The sequence below is a fragment of the Trachinotus anak genome, unplaced genomic scaffold (assembly GCF_046630095.1).
Source record: "Trachinotus anak isolate AG129_WGS33_773 ecotype Australia unplaced genomic scaffold, CSIRO_AGI_Tana_v1 ptg000003l, whole genome shotgun sequence".
Classification (NCBI taxonomy): domain Eukaryota; kingdom Metazoa; phylum Chordata; class Actinopteri; order Carangiformes; family Carangidae; genus Trachinotus; species Trachinotus anak.
Genome location: NW_027273854.1, coordinates 16,828,213 through 16,844,849, shown reverse-complemented (window position 1 = coordinate 16,844,849; position 16,637 = coordinate 16,828,213). Strand labels below are relative to the sequence as shown.

The following is a 16,637-nucleotide window of genomic DNA, read 5'->3' as shown; positions in this document are numbered from 1 at the left end:
CATGTAACTGATGGCGACTGAGCAACTGCTCATTCACACACACACCCTGCAACATGAACCCATGGGCGGTGAGAACATCCAATACACCACTAGAGAGGGATCCAGGCTGTGTGGTGAAGCGGGGACACTTCAATGTAGGAGTTACAGTGTTTCTGCCAAGGGGATCCATCACAGTTACCAAACATGCAACTATTTACTGTTAATATCAATTTCTAAAGGATCTCCTCACATCTAAGATGCTTTGATGGCATCAAATACAGAAGTGCTTACTGCCAAGGGAAACATTTTTCGTATAAACCAGTTCAGTCAAGCATGTCTAAACAGTAGACTTGACACGTGTGTGTTCATGTTGTTCCACCTCGTGAGCCAGAAAAAGGAGCTGATTGATTTCTTCCTCTCCTCCACACCTGTCCTGGAAAATAATGTTTAATTTAGGCTGCCATTGCCTGAATTATACCCAGCTTCCCCAAGGTGTCTTCAGAGGAGTGTGTGTGTGCACTTGTTAAGTCTGAATGATTGTGCGGGTGCCTGCAATTGCTGGTGCGTAGGCGTGTGGGTTTCTTTGCACAACTGTGTATGTGTTTGCATTTGTGCGTGTGCATCTGTGTGTGTTTGTTTCTCTGCCGGTTTTCGTCTTTCTCAAGGACAAGACCACCTCCTGCTTATTTTTTGTTCCTCTGAAAAACAAGGGAACATTGTGCTGCCGAAGCTCCAGCGATGAGCAACAGCAGACAAGGAGCAATATGAGGGCTGATGAAAGAGGTTGCCAGCTTCTTTATAAACACTAATGATTAAATACATCCGCCTTGAAAACTCAAAGATCGATCAGAAACAAAAATAGTTGGAAAAAAGAAGGAACAGTTAATAAAGACAAAAAACATCACCACCCTCCTCCTCCTTTATAAATCTGAACGTGATCTTTGTTGATGACTGATAAGTCAAATTAGAAGAAAGAGAGATGGAGCATGGTGCAATGCCAACACATCTGTCAATCAATTAAACCATACTGCACGAGTGTTACAAACAGGCCTGAAGAAGTATAAGTATCTAGTAACAATCATCACTGTTTAAGAGTCTTCATCTTACAAAGTCATATCTGTTAATAATTACATCCTAAAAAACTTTTTTTTTCTTTTCAAAAGCCAAAAAAATCTGCTGTGAGAATTTCAACCTGTTTCCAACAAATCAACTTCTTTCATGAAATTATTAGTAATGTCTGTGAAGCAAGAAATTATAAATCATATTGCTGCTGTAAAAAATGTTTTCTTGTTATCTACTGTCATAATAATAATTGGCTTTATTGGTACAAGACCCAACAATTTTTTTTTTTTGTCAGATCAGAATTTTCAGCCCAAGCCTGTATGTTGTCAACTTTTGAAACAGTTTCAGCCTCTTGTCTTGCATAACTTAACAAGATAGTATAGTGTGGGGCACCTGGACAAGTATATTGTGTGACATATGTTGTGTTCCTGGATGTTTAAACTACAAGTCACTCATAACGTCAGCACAAGACGCCAGAGCATGTTGTTTTGACTGTTTTCTTGTCATTGTGCTTTGTCTCAATCTATGCTTTTGTTTTGTTTTGATTTACCACTCTGATGTTCATTATTTTCCCTGCCAACATCATCAGTCAACACCCCACACGCAAAGACACACACATCCTGTCATGTCAATCATGATGCTGTGTGACAGGCAGGCAGGGTCCTGACTCACAGTCCCTGACATGAAAACTCCTTTTTTTCCCCAGTAGATTTTGTCCTCAGTCCACTCACTCTCGTCAAGTTAGTGCTCACTGACTTTTCTACAGTGACAACCATCAAATTGTGCCCTACACCATTCTTTTACCATACAGAGTGAAGACATCATACGCAAATTTAACCCATGCTACATATGGGTTTAATTTCAGTCATCTGAATGCACCACTCGGAAAACAAGTTGAACAAAAAAAGAGCACAATTTTTTCACTAACTTCTGCACTTCAGCAGAAAATTCAACTCCTATAGTAGACAGACAGTAGCTGTATTTGTCCTCTATTATCATTATAATATACCTACAATTATCAGGTTTAAAGAATGTTGTAAAACCTTAAAACACAACTATATTCTGGCTGTTTCATTGACTTTTGAAACTATAGATTTAAGTGTTTCACTATATTGATACTGGCAGTACTTTACTGAAAAGCACCTCAGACAGTGCAGATTTAATAATGGATCCTGAGAAGTTAAACTGGTCACATTTCTCATGATAAAGTTCATCAGAAAAAAAAAATAAAAACCTTTTTCTTTCCAAACATTCAATAACAAACTGCACACTCACTTTCTACAAAAAAGAACAAAGACAAATGTAATGGAGGCTGGAGCAGCTGCTTTTTCTGTACTCATCAATAACACAAATGCAGTGCCATTGTGTTTATCCCCCTCAGGCTTGCATTTCTCCCTCTGGGAATGTTTAAGTGTTTATGTTTGAGATCCTATTTAAGGGATTTCTTGTTGCGCAAAGCAAACATTTCTGGAAAAAGGAGAGGAGTAATGGCATCACAAGAGAAGTGAAGAATGAATGAGGGATAAACATTGAGAGAAGAACAGAGGGATGAGGGTGGCGATTTTATCTTTATCTGAACTCTGTGAATATAATTCCTCTCCTTCTTGTCTCCCTCCATATGCTCATCGCTATTTCTCCCTCACTTCGTCAGCCCTCCTCCTCTCTCAAAGGTTGCCTTGTGGTTTAGATGCAGTTTTTTTACCATCTGGTCACACATACTGTTAGATATATCATTATATCAGGATATATGACTTTTGCTCATATTTATGTTCTGTGTGAAATCACATTTTCAGTTGTTGCAGCATGCAAACAGATAGGAACTTCACATATGGAAAAAGCTATAGAGTGACACACCTGAAGCTCAGATATTACTCCTCTGTTTATGATTGAGGCTTGAAAACTGCTGTATAGCTCCAGTCCAGAAAACAAGTTTTTTTCTGCATTTTCTGATGAGATCACTTAGGGTATTAAATATTCTAAAATTCATGGTTTTGAAAATGTCAATGGTTTGACTTAAGTTGCATTAAAATAATCACCTGATTTCTTATGCATTTTGATAAGAAAACAAAACAAAACTAAAGTATACCTAAAACCTAGTATATGGCTGCACTGTGTAAGGTCAATATGGGAAATTGAGGATGTAGTTGAAAACTGTTGTGCTCCCCCTTTTCTTGAATCCACAGGAACTGGAATTAAATGTCTCATTTAGTGGTACAGACACTAAAAGCTCCACTCTGCTCCAAAATATTAATAAAAAAGACTATACACATCCTTGCACGAGATGTAAATGTTTTTTAAAAATGAGGAAAGCATGAAATATGAACAATTTGTCAGGGAGAATTTGTAGGAGTGGTTCAGTGGTTCACATTGTCACTGGGTTTGAACCTGACTGGGTTCTTTATAGTGGGAAGTCTGTTCTCCCTGTGTCTGTGCTTGAGTTCCCTCTCACAGTCCAAAGACATGCAGGTTAGCTGAACCGAACAATGTCATTTGTCCATAGCTGTGAATGTGAGTTTGAGTCTGTTTATAAGTGATAGCCTTGTGTTAGACTGTCCAAGGAGCAGCCTGTCTCTCACACGCTGGGACAGAGTAATTGGGAGAGAAGCCATCAACAACCTGTTTGAGTTCTGTGCAATAACTGACTGTTAATTTTAAACAATAATAAAGCAGGAAACAACAATTTTCTATGCAAAGCTATAGTGGCGTAATGGCATCCTGAACAGAGAACGAAATTACACCTCCTCTGTGAGTAATCACCAAAATTCCTAATGAATGTTTGTGCCAACTTTGAAGAAGTTTCCTCAAGGCTTTACTGAGAGAGAGCCTTCACAAGGCCAAAACCATGTTTTGTGCGGTCACCTTGACCTTCACCTTTGATGACCAAAATCTAATTAGTTCATCCTTGAGTCCAAGAGTACATTTGTGCCAAATTTGAAGAAAATCCCTCAAGGTGTTACTGAGATATGATGTCCATGAGAATGGGATGGACAACCCAGAAACAATATGCCTCCAGTTCCAGGTTGTTGCCGAAACAGAGGCATAAAAACACATTTATAACAACTGCAGTGGTAGAAATATGATAGTGTTAGAAGAAAATCTGCACCTACTGAATGAAACCTATGTTTCATGACTAAATCAGAATACTACTATGTTAAATATCATAAAAAAATTCTTTCCCTGACTTCTCTAGAGAACTGACCAGATCTCTCTCAAAAAATACATAAATTCCATGACATTCCAGGACTGCAATGACTGGTGCTTTTTAAATAAATCCTAAAGGATCACATTATTTGTTAAACTAGTTTGGAGCGGTGCTATCCTTGTACATTGTACACACAGGCACCCACTGGATTCTATACCATTAGTGGGCTGTGGGCCTGAAATGTAGGTTTCATTAGAGGATCTCATCCCTCGACCTCTCCCACTGGGAAACCATCCTATTAACCCAGATCTATAATTGACTTCTCCTTTTAAACATACATAGCTGACAGAGAGAGGAGGAGAGAGGGACTGGCAGGAGGTAAAATGGGAGTGGTGGGCTGATTGATACAGACAGTGAGACAATGTTACAGGTTTTACTGAATAAATCTTCCTCTGTAGCTTCGTCTGTCTGTTGTGCTTTGCTGTTTCTCGATGGATGTGACCCATAAAGAGCTCACTAACAGCTGCAAGCACTCAGGGAAGGAGTCATTTCATTCTGCCATGGACACAGGGCTGCAACTACTGATTACTTTTATATCTACGAATCTGCTTGTTATTGTCTCAATTAATTGGTTAATCATCTTGGTCAATAAAATGTCAGAAAATAATAAAAACTGCCAATCACAAATTCCCAGGGCCCAATAATATTCTGTTTACTATCATTAAAGGCAAATAAAAGCAGCCAATATTCACATTTGAGAAGAAGAATCTTTGGCTTTTTTGGCTAAAAAAAAGATTTACTAAAATTGTTGCCAACCTTTAGTAAAATAAATTAAATAATTCATAGATTTTTGTTAATCGTTTCAGCTCTACACTGACACTATTGGCTCCAAGAATCTTTTGAATCTGTAAATATTTGGCTACTATATTAGCAGAGCAGTACTCTTGAATTTTGAAAATGGTGAGAATAAATGATGACACTTGAACTGAAAATGTGAGTATCTGCCTTAGTCAGTGATTATTTGGATATTCCCATTGTCTTCTCTTAGAAACACCAAAAAATATAAACCAAGGAAGATCTGCATAATCTGTGAGAACCTTTAACAACCTGCAAAAGGTGAAACTTACACATTATGACCCTGATTCACCACTCGTTGTTGTAAGAAACTATTTGACAGACAAAACTGTCCATGACACTTTAATGTGTTGCAGGATCAAGCTGAAAATAGCTGAAGCTGTTCAGGCTGATGACTACTGAAAATGTACTGCTCTCAGTGTTTCAAGTTCACAGAGCCACTTCTGTGCAGGTGTGCGTGGGTGAAAACAATGTGTCGAGCTGTACAAATCTGACAGTGCTATTAGAAAATCTTCATCCAGGTGTTCCACAATGTTCTAAGACAAAGTCTGAACACTTTAATGATCAAGTAATGGAATTTTTTTGGTGATCTTGCAATGAAGCAAATGTGTAAATGTCTGTGATATCCCCTGATTTATGCAGAGAATTTATTTTATTTCTGTCTCAAAAATTACATGATAATCAAGAAATTACATGACCAGCTGAAAACCCTGGTGTCAAAAATCTGTGCATTGTGAACCTCCTTACCTTCTTCCTTCTGTCTATAATCATAAGATGAGGCTACCTGTCTTCCTGTCTCCTGTACCTAAATGAGAAGCTAGTTTGGAGCAGAGCTGAGCTACCCTACATTCCCACTGTGCAGGAACTGAGGTCGTAAGGCCATGAACTCATTAAGGAAATGACATGGTGGGGGTGGTGAGGCCCCGTAATTAAGAGCAGGAGCCCCCTGGGTGGAGTGGCATTTAAATAGAGGATGTACAGAACAGAGTTAGATATAGAGGGAGGGATGGTGGTGAGACAGAGAGAGACAGTGGAAGAGAGATTCAGGGAGGGGAGAGTTAAATCTATGCCAAATATAGAAATATAGACATGTGCCAGAAAAAGAGGAGGGGGGATTCAGAGGAAATAGACTGACATTTAAAGTGAGTAATGAAGAAACAGGTTGGTACGTTTCAAAAAGTCATACAAAAGGCCTTTGAAGACGTTTTACACTACTGGAAGCAGTAATTTAAACCCAGATTAAAAACCAAGCAACAAAACTGGCTGAACCAGCCTATTTCTGATTGAGTATGAAACTACAAATGGACAAAAAAGGGAAGGAACAGAAATATGTTTAGGGTCTAGAAAACAAACAATGTTGTTGAGCAACCTAATGTTCATTCTTTTTAGAGGACTATATTGTATTAACAGCATTTAAAGGAAATAAAAGTCCTCACCACTCTTGGCGCAATGAAGTAATATTTCTATGAGGTTTTTATGGGCCCCCGTTATGTCTCTACCATGCAGATGTGTGAGCATGTGGGTCATGTGACACATACTCCTGCTGCTGGTTTCACGTAGTTCTGCTGATTGACATTTGCTGGTGGTAACATACAAAGCATGGCAATAATATACCAACAAATGCAAAGGAAGAGGATGACTAGCAAGCATGAATTTTAACAATTGCCAGTTGCAGTTGCAGACAGTTGCAATGTTTGGAGAGCACTGACTGCTGTTAAAGGGACTTTGTGAAGCCTTTTAAAAGAATGAGCATATCAGCAGACTAATAGTGAGAGTCAGGTTGTAACATCTGCACTGTACACCTGCATGAATATAATTGCATGTATTGAGCCATGCAGCTGTGATGAGCCATGCTCCATTTGTTTACAAGAAAACTCTACATTTCACCTTTATCTAAGGTCATAAAAATGTAATTAGTCGATTAATCAAGCAACAGAAAATTAATAGGAAACTACACCGATACTTGAGTTTGGACTCTTTGAGGATGCCACATTGGTCTTTGAGAAATAATAACATAACAATTAATTCAGATAAGAATTGACTGATTAATCAATAATGAAAATAATCACTAGTTGCAGCCCTAAATAATATATTTCAATGAATGATAACACATTCTGTAAGACTTTCTGACTACCTCAAGATATTAAAGGAAGAAAAACTTTTTAGAGGAGCTCCGATATGTATCTGAGCACCAAGCGTGGGAAAATTATGGTGCTAACTAACTAAGCAGTCAGGTGAGAGAAGATTAAAAAAAAGAAATGACATAGTTGTCAGATAGACATATAATAAGATGAGAGGAAAGACTGCAGAGACTTATCAGTTATACAGAATACGCCACAGGAAGCCAAACAGCAAGCACCAGCGTTTCCTCTGGAGGCGGCTCACTAAGTGTACTTGTCAGACTGAAAGGGCACTCCAGAGGGAGGTAAGGACGTGGCAAAGGAACTTGGAGACCCCTGGGTTTTTGAGAGAATGAGGGTGGCATCCTGAGAGTGCTCTTAAGAGAAGAAAGGTAACTAATTTTGTCCTTTTGAAAGGATGGTTTAGAGAATAGGGCTGCATTTTAAGAATATAAATCACAGAAAAGACACTATTCTCCTCAGCTCCTTGACAGGGTGGATGAGATTATCATCAGAGTACCACTTAAAAGCACTTCCTGTTGTAGGAGCAGATGAGAGGACAAAGAGAACATTCAATGGGATTTAACAAAATAAGGGCAGGCACCACTTTTAACTGTCAACAATGCTGTGTACAGTATGTGTATAAATGAGTGTATAGGGGATACAGAAATGTTTCATTTCATGCCAAATGATGTGATATAGCTTATATGAAGCACTGGAACACACAACCATAGTAGTATAGATGTTTCTGATGTTGTTGTAGAGTGCAGATGTTTTTCTAACGCTTAAGATATTGAGAGGAGATAAGGAGAACATCAGAGTTCAAGTCTTCTAATGGATAAAACCTCTGAGCGGGCAAACGAGAGTAACAAGAGTGAACTTAGACAGCCGTTAGAAAAAGATGGGTGCTACTTTAGAACCAATGGGTGAATCAATATCTTGCCTTTTATAGTTTGCTTTATGAAGAGAAACCAATAAAATTCTGTCTCAGACTGATTTTTTTTTTTTTCCAAAGACTGACCCCGCTATTTAGAACAGTACATGTGTGAATGTGTATCAAATGTAAATACTAGACAAATTCTTGTGTGTGAGTGTGTGATGGTACAGTACAACTGTCAAGACAGGAAAAGAAAAATGAGAAGAGAGAAAGAGATGGAGGCTGCTCAACCGTAACACTGGTGGTGACAGGTGATCGGGGCTCATGAGCTGGAAATGTCTGTGCAATTTCCATGTCTCTCTTGTTCCATCTGTCTTTCAATATTCATTCTGACAGTCATACACAACATTCGAGTTAAAATGATTCATTTATTTGTACTCACATCTGATGCAGGTCCTTTATCAGCTCCTGGGCAGGAGAAAGTGACAAACTCATGGCAACGTTTGTGAACCACGAAACAACACACTGTGAAGACAAAGAAAAAGAGAGAAAAAATGTATTGTCATTCACCTCATTAAAAATCTTTACACATTGTATCTCTCTGTACCAAATATTCATCTAAATATAATAATAATAATCTCAAATATCTAAGAAACTCAGAAAATCTCTCTAATTCTTTATTCACCTTTGCCCAGTGAGCACATGTAGTCAAGGTATTCAAGGCATTTATTCATTATTTTTTAAATGAGCACTTTTCAGGCCTGTTTGTTAGACTCATACCACAATCACGACGAATGACGCACTAGTATCTGACCAAGTACATTGGTCTGATAGTGACACTAGGCCACTAGGCCACTAGGCTCAAGCAGCCGAGTACACTGATGAATATCACTGTGCTCAGCTGCTGTTTCTGTGGCCCGACTTAGCTGTCATCTCCACCCTGATCACACATCAGATTATTTGCAATAAACTGTATAAATAAGACCTGGTGGTCATAGCTGGATATTGTGAGGAGAGAGTCTATAACATCTGGAATATGTGGAAGTGTGTTTACCATATATATAGTGATATTGAATATGATCCCACTCATATGTACATTACATCATACAATGACTTTCTATACACACTGGACTACCAGCTGATTTTTTTAGACTTAACTTTCAAATGTTAAAGCGCAGTTTTAAATAAACATAAAAGTATAAGTCAAGTTCGAGAAAGATTACAATGATTTTGAGGCTCGATGAAAGCTGAGTTATTTTGCTGTCTCTGAGCTGTTAGACACAGCGCTTACTTAACCTATGAAAAGCTTTAGGAGTGGTAAATGTACAGAGGGACGCCGTGCTTCTCTCTTAACACCCACACACTCTTATTGTCACTCCTGCTCCGCTGACTCATTGTCAGCCACTGTGGATAAGAGCATCTTCTAAATGTCTACAATGTGATATAAAATGTAACTTCATATTTTACAGTATGTAATGTACCAAAAATAACTTTTTCTTAATAGAATTTCCTGTTTACAGTTTGCCCCTTGAAACAGATTTGTTAAAATAAACACAAATACAAATATACACATCAACACACATGAGAGCTCAAAGAAAGGCTGTACAATGAGAATCTACACGAGATGAAAAGCGTAACATGGCTCTTCTCAGGTTGGTAACAATCAGCGGTGCAGAAACATGTGACAGCTTCGATGCATAGCGAGCCTGTCATCTCCACCCTGATCAATGTCAGCTCCACTGACAGGCAAGACGAACATAGGGGGCTAAAAATATCTCACACACATACAGTCTTTGTGATTACATAGAGAGAGAGAGAGAGAGAGAGAGAGAGAGAGAGAGAGAGAGAGAGAGAGAGAGAGAGAGAGAGAGAGAGAGAGAGAGAGAGAGAGAGAGGAAAAAGTGCTGTAAATTTACCAAGCAGCAAAGATTTTGATGACAGCAGCAACCAAAACAGGTTACAGAGCAATGTGTGTGTGTATGTGCGTGTGTGTGCGTGCGTGTGTGTGTATATATATATATATTTTAATCAATGAGTAATTTGAGTCATTTTTAAGTAAAAAGACTAAACATATGGTTCTGTGTTGTGTGATAGTGAGTTTAACATATTTGAATTTTGGCAAAACAGACAACATTCTGACATCCTGAAAACAAAACAAGTCACCATAATCTGCAGATTGATCAATAACATCAACAAAATTTAACAACCATAAGTCGCAGTCCTAGAGAGGTGTGATAACTGTACATACAGCTACAGACAGGAAATATGAAAAACCTCACTCTCACTCTTTCATTCCATCAAACTGCCTGTAGAATACTGACCCAACTCAGAGTGCTGAAATTCATTTTTAGTTGGAAACGTCAAAGTGCCAACAGACTTTATTCAAACTGAAATTATGTCTAAGGTCATTAAATCAAGTACTGAAGTGCAATTTTAAGGTAATTTTTAAAAAATATTTCCATTTTAAGCTATTCTATACTTTTACTCCACAACATATCCAAGGGAAATATTTGACACTTACAGTACATAAAATAGTAAATAGAAGTCTGACCGTCAGCTACAGCATGAAAATTTTGTTTGCACAGTAAACCATCACCAATAATAATAATAAAATAATAATTACATAATATATGATCATTTGACATAAGATGGACCAATCTACTGAATACTGATAACTTTCACTTTATATACTGCTTGCTTAAAGATGAATATGAATGCAGGCCTTTTACTTGTAACAGAATATTTTTTAGCTGGCAGTATTGCTTAAGTAAAAGTCTTAACATTTTCCGCCAATGTCTCAGTTCTTTAAATGGATGCCTGATATCTGCACTCTATCTAACTTGGTAATATGCTTACAGTGCAGACTCAGTATGTTTCACGCTCAAAAATAAATTGGTACAAAAGAGTCGTTTGTTCTTTTGCTGAGCAATATGTGGTAATTCACACCTTCAGTAGGCTAAAACGAAGCCAGTAGAAACAGGGTCTGCAGCTGAATCATGTATTACATATACTCTGTTAACAGAGGGCACAAGCTTTAAAACTACTAACTAAAAATGAATGATTACTACTGCACATTAAGAATTTGCATAACTGAACTCATAACTGAACGGTTAGGGAAGTAAGGTCACAAAAGCATGAAGGAATTTCATAATCACAGTTTTAAATAAGCACATACTGATATTTTTTCTCTCTGCACTTTTGTCTGATGTAATGTTAATATTAAAGTTCAGATTACTGATTGGTAAAACATCACAAAGTTATATTTTACCACATTCAAAAAATGATAGTATAATATTTTCACATTTTGGTCTCCTCTACTGTGACATGTACAGCTATAGTGTTATAATTAATACAAAGACTTCCTCTCCAACTCTCACACACACATGAAAATCATGTTCACTTCAATGGTACTTCACTCCCACGCAATATCCTCACACTACCCACTCACCGTGATGATACCACACACACACACACACACACACACACACACACACACACACACACACACACACACCACCCACTCATTCCCATGATATCACAGATTGAATACACAGAGTGAGGGGGGAGGGATAGAGATAGAGTTAGAGATTGATATGGTGAGACCCATGTGCACATATTGCTTCAAGGCAACTGCTCTTTTGGAGTATTGCTAATGCCAAATCCCTAACCAAAACACACACACACACACACACACACACACACACACACACACACGCAACGACACACACACATCTGTCTGTAATGTCTCTAACGATAAGACCCTTGGGCCAAAACAAACAATACCGTTTTACAAAAATATACCTTGCCAGAGATGAAGTGTGCCCACATTTTCTCACTTTAACCAACATCCCATTTTTCACCCGCTTATACATCTGTTCAGCTGACACTACACACTTATTTAGAAATTCAAAAAGACAGGTGACATAATCCAAACTCACAAAGCCGGACTTACTCGTCAATCTTACAGAGGGCTGTGGGAAAAATCTAAAAACACAGACAGAAGTGCTGCTGGGATACATGAGGCAGATGTTTGATTGGCTGTGAGTTTAAAAAGCACCAATTCAGAGGTGGCAGCTCAGGGCAGTTTTCTGGTTGAGCAGAAAAAAGGTTGTTTGAGCAACTTTCAAACCAATTTTTAAGCTTCAACATCCATTTCACCTAGTGAGGGTGGTTGTTGTGTCCAGCTAAGTATATTTGTGTTTCATCAAGAACAGTGGTGGAAGTATAACAATAAACAAGTTCTGTCAGTAAAATGTTTTGTTATTATATATCATCATTTGTATTATTATCAGTGCTGCATTAATGGCAGCATTTTAGTGTGTTTAATGTGGCATTCAGTTGAGATGGTGCTACTTTTAACAATTTCACACGCTGCTGGAAAGTTTAATGAAAAATAAAGTATTGTATTTATAATATGATAGCACCATTTATGACATATTCAGATGATTTTAATTAATTTTAGGTAATATACAACAGTAAAAAAAATTGCTCATCCACCCACACGTAAATGTCCTTTATCCAAAATCCTACTGTACTAAAACTACAGAAGTATTAACTGAATGTGCTTAAAGGATCAGAATATACTGGCTCTGGTTTATGCACAGTTTGGTACCTTGTTTGGTAGGCTCCAGTGTGTCCAAACCTGAGGGATATGCCCCTCCAGAAGGTGACAAGAGCCGATATAAAGCATCTTGACATGATTAATGGGGTAGAAAAGGAGAAATACAGTTTTGATACATAATTCTGTTTTCAGCTTATTTTGCTAAAATTTTAACTCAACTATTAGAATGAAACATGTGGAGAGGGGCCTGATTTTTTGACAAAAGGAAAAATATTGGGAAGGATATGGTTAAAGCTTTATTTTCTTTATCTGAAGTAAGTATAACTATAGCTGTCAGATAAATATAGTGGAAGAAAAACAACAGTATTTTCACCTGAAATGAAGTGGAGTGTCACTATTAAGAGTTTGAGCTCTCTTCATAATCTGTATCTTCTGCTCAACCGAACAGTTATCTTTTTTTTCCAAAAATCTATCTACTGTGGTATCCTGGCAAAGTTTTACCACTACATCATTTTGAGTGATAATTCGGCTGAAGATGAGGAGCAGGACCACACCTCAAACCCCCCCTCTTCCTGTCTATAAACAGCATTCTGCCATGCATGCCAGTTTCTTCTCATTTTCCGTGCCCCACCCTCCCTCCCTCTTTTTGTCTCTCTCTGTCTATCATCTCTCACAGGGTCCCCTGGGGTCTGCTGAGCCCAGAAGCCATGACAGATCGTTCCTGAAGCTCTCACCATACCACAGCCTTCATCCTGCGCCTCCATTCCCATCTGCCTGTTACTAACACGTTTCATTTTCAAAAAACAATTATTTTTACATCATGGTGTGGTCCTTAGTGAAAACAAGAAAAAAGCATCAATGCTTCATCAACCACCATCAAACTGGTTTCCTTCCAGTTAGGAGTTGTTCCCTGCATGGACCCCCCCATATTAGCAGAGTTTGTTTTTCCACATCTCTCTCTCTTTGTCATTTCTTTCTCTGCCCACCTGTCTCTTTTTCTTTCTTGCCTCTATCTCTCCCTCTCTCATCATCTGTTTCATCACTGTGACTGTGTAAACAGAGGTAAGCAGCCATGTAATGCACCTGTAGAGTCTACCTGTAAACCTGGCTGAGTGATAGGTTACATAACGCTTCCTCAGCCAAAAAGGAGCTACTATTATTACTCTCAACTTGGTTACGCTGCTATACAGCCCATTAACAAGAATTCACCAATAATCAGCCTTACTGTTCAACTGATTTTGTATAATGCTTGCAGCTAAAACCTGTTTTACTGGGGACTTAGTGTGTTTAACTTCAGTTTCTCTCTTTCTCTGTAATTTTGTGACCTGTGTTACTGCTATGCAAGTGTGTACATGTTTGGAAGTTGTCCCAAAAACAATGTTTTTCAAGTGCCTTTCCCAGGAGAGGACATGCCACTGCACGCAAAGTCACTTCAGCCATCCACGTGAGTCTCTTCTTACCTTTGCCTGGTTCTAGCCTCTTGAATGTGAGGATTTGCTGCATTTCTTTGTGATACACAATAAAACAAGTATCTTTAGTTTTGGACAGAGAAAGCTAAAAATTTAAAAGCAGCACCCAGGCTCTGCAAAATGATAATGAGCATCTTTCAATATTTTTAATCAAGAGAATAATTAACATATTAATCTATAACGAAAACAATTATTAGTTGCAGCCCTGGTGATATGATTCACCAACTACTTTTAAGGATGTTTAATTCTTAATCTAATCCTTATTCAGAAAATTAACTGATGCATGCTCAAAAAAATCATGTGCAACACTGATACTTAAACAATATGGTATTACTTGAATATAAAACTAAAGCCCTTTCATCAAAAACTAGTGATTTAGAAAATCATCGTTTGGTGCAGTGGAGCAGTTATACAACTCATATGTGGCTTTTGTGTATCTCAAACCCACAACACTTCACGTGCAGTGCAACTTCTCTTCCTCACATACACATACTCAAACACACAAACGTGACTACTAATTGGAACCGGTTTTGCCAGCTCTGTCTCTTTGAAGTGTCCCGTGTTGCCTCGACACCTCCCGAACAGTCACATGACATCATTATGTAACAACAGGTTGTCAATCAATATCCCATCAGGCTCTCGCTATATCAATACTGTGTGAAGAAAGGGGGTGGTTCAAACAGACACAGGGGCTACCTTCTATATTACAGTAAGTAAGTAAGTACAGTAACAGTCTACCATCTTATACTAGGTACATGTTAGTTTTCTCCAAAGCAAATGGTTTACTCAAAATTTAAAAAGCACTGAACTGCAAACATCTTAGAAAATGTCATTAAGTTATACTGCAGTTATATTTAGTTTATTCTCTCTTTCAACCCCTCCCTTTCATTTCCTCATCTTCTTTTCCCCAACTCTACTCCTTTCCTTCAAATCTCTCCTCTCCTCTCTTCTCTTCTCTTCTCCTCTCCTCTCCTCTCCTCCTTGTTCCAGTATATTCTGTTTAAGAAATGTTGGCAGAACACACACAATGTTGTACGCAGCCTTTTCCTCTAATGAGCTGCCAATGTGTGTGCGTTTGTCTGTGCATGTGAGAAGCAGTGACATGCTGTACAGTGATGTCCCAGATTCAGCAGCCAGGTTGCATGCTACAACACAGAGCCATCTTGTTAGTCATGTTTATTAATCTATAGCTGTAGTAGCACATCACCTATAGTATTTCTTATACACACACAGACACACTGTGTTCCCTGGTTGAATACCTGCTGTTACTGAGTGTCTAATTGTTTGGCCAGTGACTGTCTGCATGAAATAAAAAAAAAACAATGACTAATGGACTCACTATATCTTACTATTTGAATCACATCTCAGTGGCTGCCTGGACGATGTCTGCCAAAATCCAACTAGTCACATCAGTTACACATCAGTTACACTCCAAGGCAACATATGATTGAATGTTCCAGACCTCAAAACAACAGTGACTGCACTTAGGTGTCAACATTGTGATAGGATCACAAACAACTGCACATTCAATTAACATGCAATTAACACAGCATTTGCCATTACCAGAGGCTGCTCAAACTAACGAATATTAAGAGTTGCGTGCTTTGAGACAAACAACTGGTGCCGCTAAAGCTCCAGCTGGCTGCCATTAAAGCACTGCAGAAGAGAACACATCAAGATGACATAATTAAAATAGTGCCAGTCAAACCTCAAACTGTGGAAAACAGTGGAGACATAACAGAAATATGGAATTCATTTTTTTTTGTCTTAATTTGAGGAATGTGACAAGGAACATTGTATGTTGTTGTTCATGTATGTCATGATTTATTTACTGTCTGTTCATTGCACTGTGTTGCATTTTGTTTATTTCGATACAGATACTTTTGCACCTCAGTCAAATATAAAAATGTCTTTGTGATATTTGAACTTTTTTAATTTCCAGTGTTGTAACTCAAATTGAAAATGTGCATTAAAATACACAGATGAAAATGTACTTACTGTGGAAAGAAATAGTCATAATCTGCTTCAGCCTTGTTTTAGTATTACACAGCCAACGGATGGTGTCACAAATGAGTGAACATGTTTGATGTAACTATTTTCATCTGGCTTGGCTTTACCAGTATCAACACAGTTTGAATCTGATCACCTTGTCTAATGTTTCTATAAGTAACTGAGAAGCCATAATGCTCCCAAACAGGAGATGTAAATGATGTGGGAGTCTCCTCCAGCTTCTCATTTGATTTCTCCATTACAACGACACAATATGAGATGGATTTTGGACACAAAACCTGTTGAAAATCGAGACCGTGCACACAATGGAGTCCATTGAGATTAATGGACTTGCTCTGTGCAGCGTTGCACAGGTACATTTGATGTGAAAGCCTGGTTACTTTATGACTGACATTAGAAGTTGTTTGCTTGCTAATTGAGGCAATAAATGACTGATCTGATTTTCACACTGTCTGCTATACTGACTGACTGGGTTCACTGACTTGACTACACAACGTCTCTCTGACTATGGCCTGGCAGACAGCATGGAAAGCCAGACTACTGTGGTAGTTTCTGTTTCTTC

At 38.2% G+C, this 16,637-nt stretch overlaps 1 protein-coding gene across 3 annotated transcripts in view; it reads right to left on the bottom strand.

Annotated features, from left to right (window-relative positions):
• The window catches only part of prkcbb (protein kinase C, beta b), a 99,271-nt gene that overhangs the window by 57,461 nt on the left and 25,173 nt on the right, over window positions 1-16,637 (bottom strand). For all 3 annotated transcript variants that reach the window (XM_071474156.1, XM_071474153.1, XM_071474154.1), the window contains one exon: window positions 8,478-8,560. In XM_071474156.1, coding sequence (XP_071330257.1) covers window positions 8,478-8,560 — 83 coding nt within the window. The remainder of the gene's footprint in view (window positions 1-8,477; window positions 8,561-16,637) is intronic.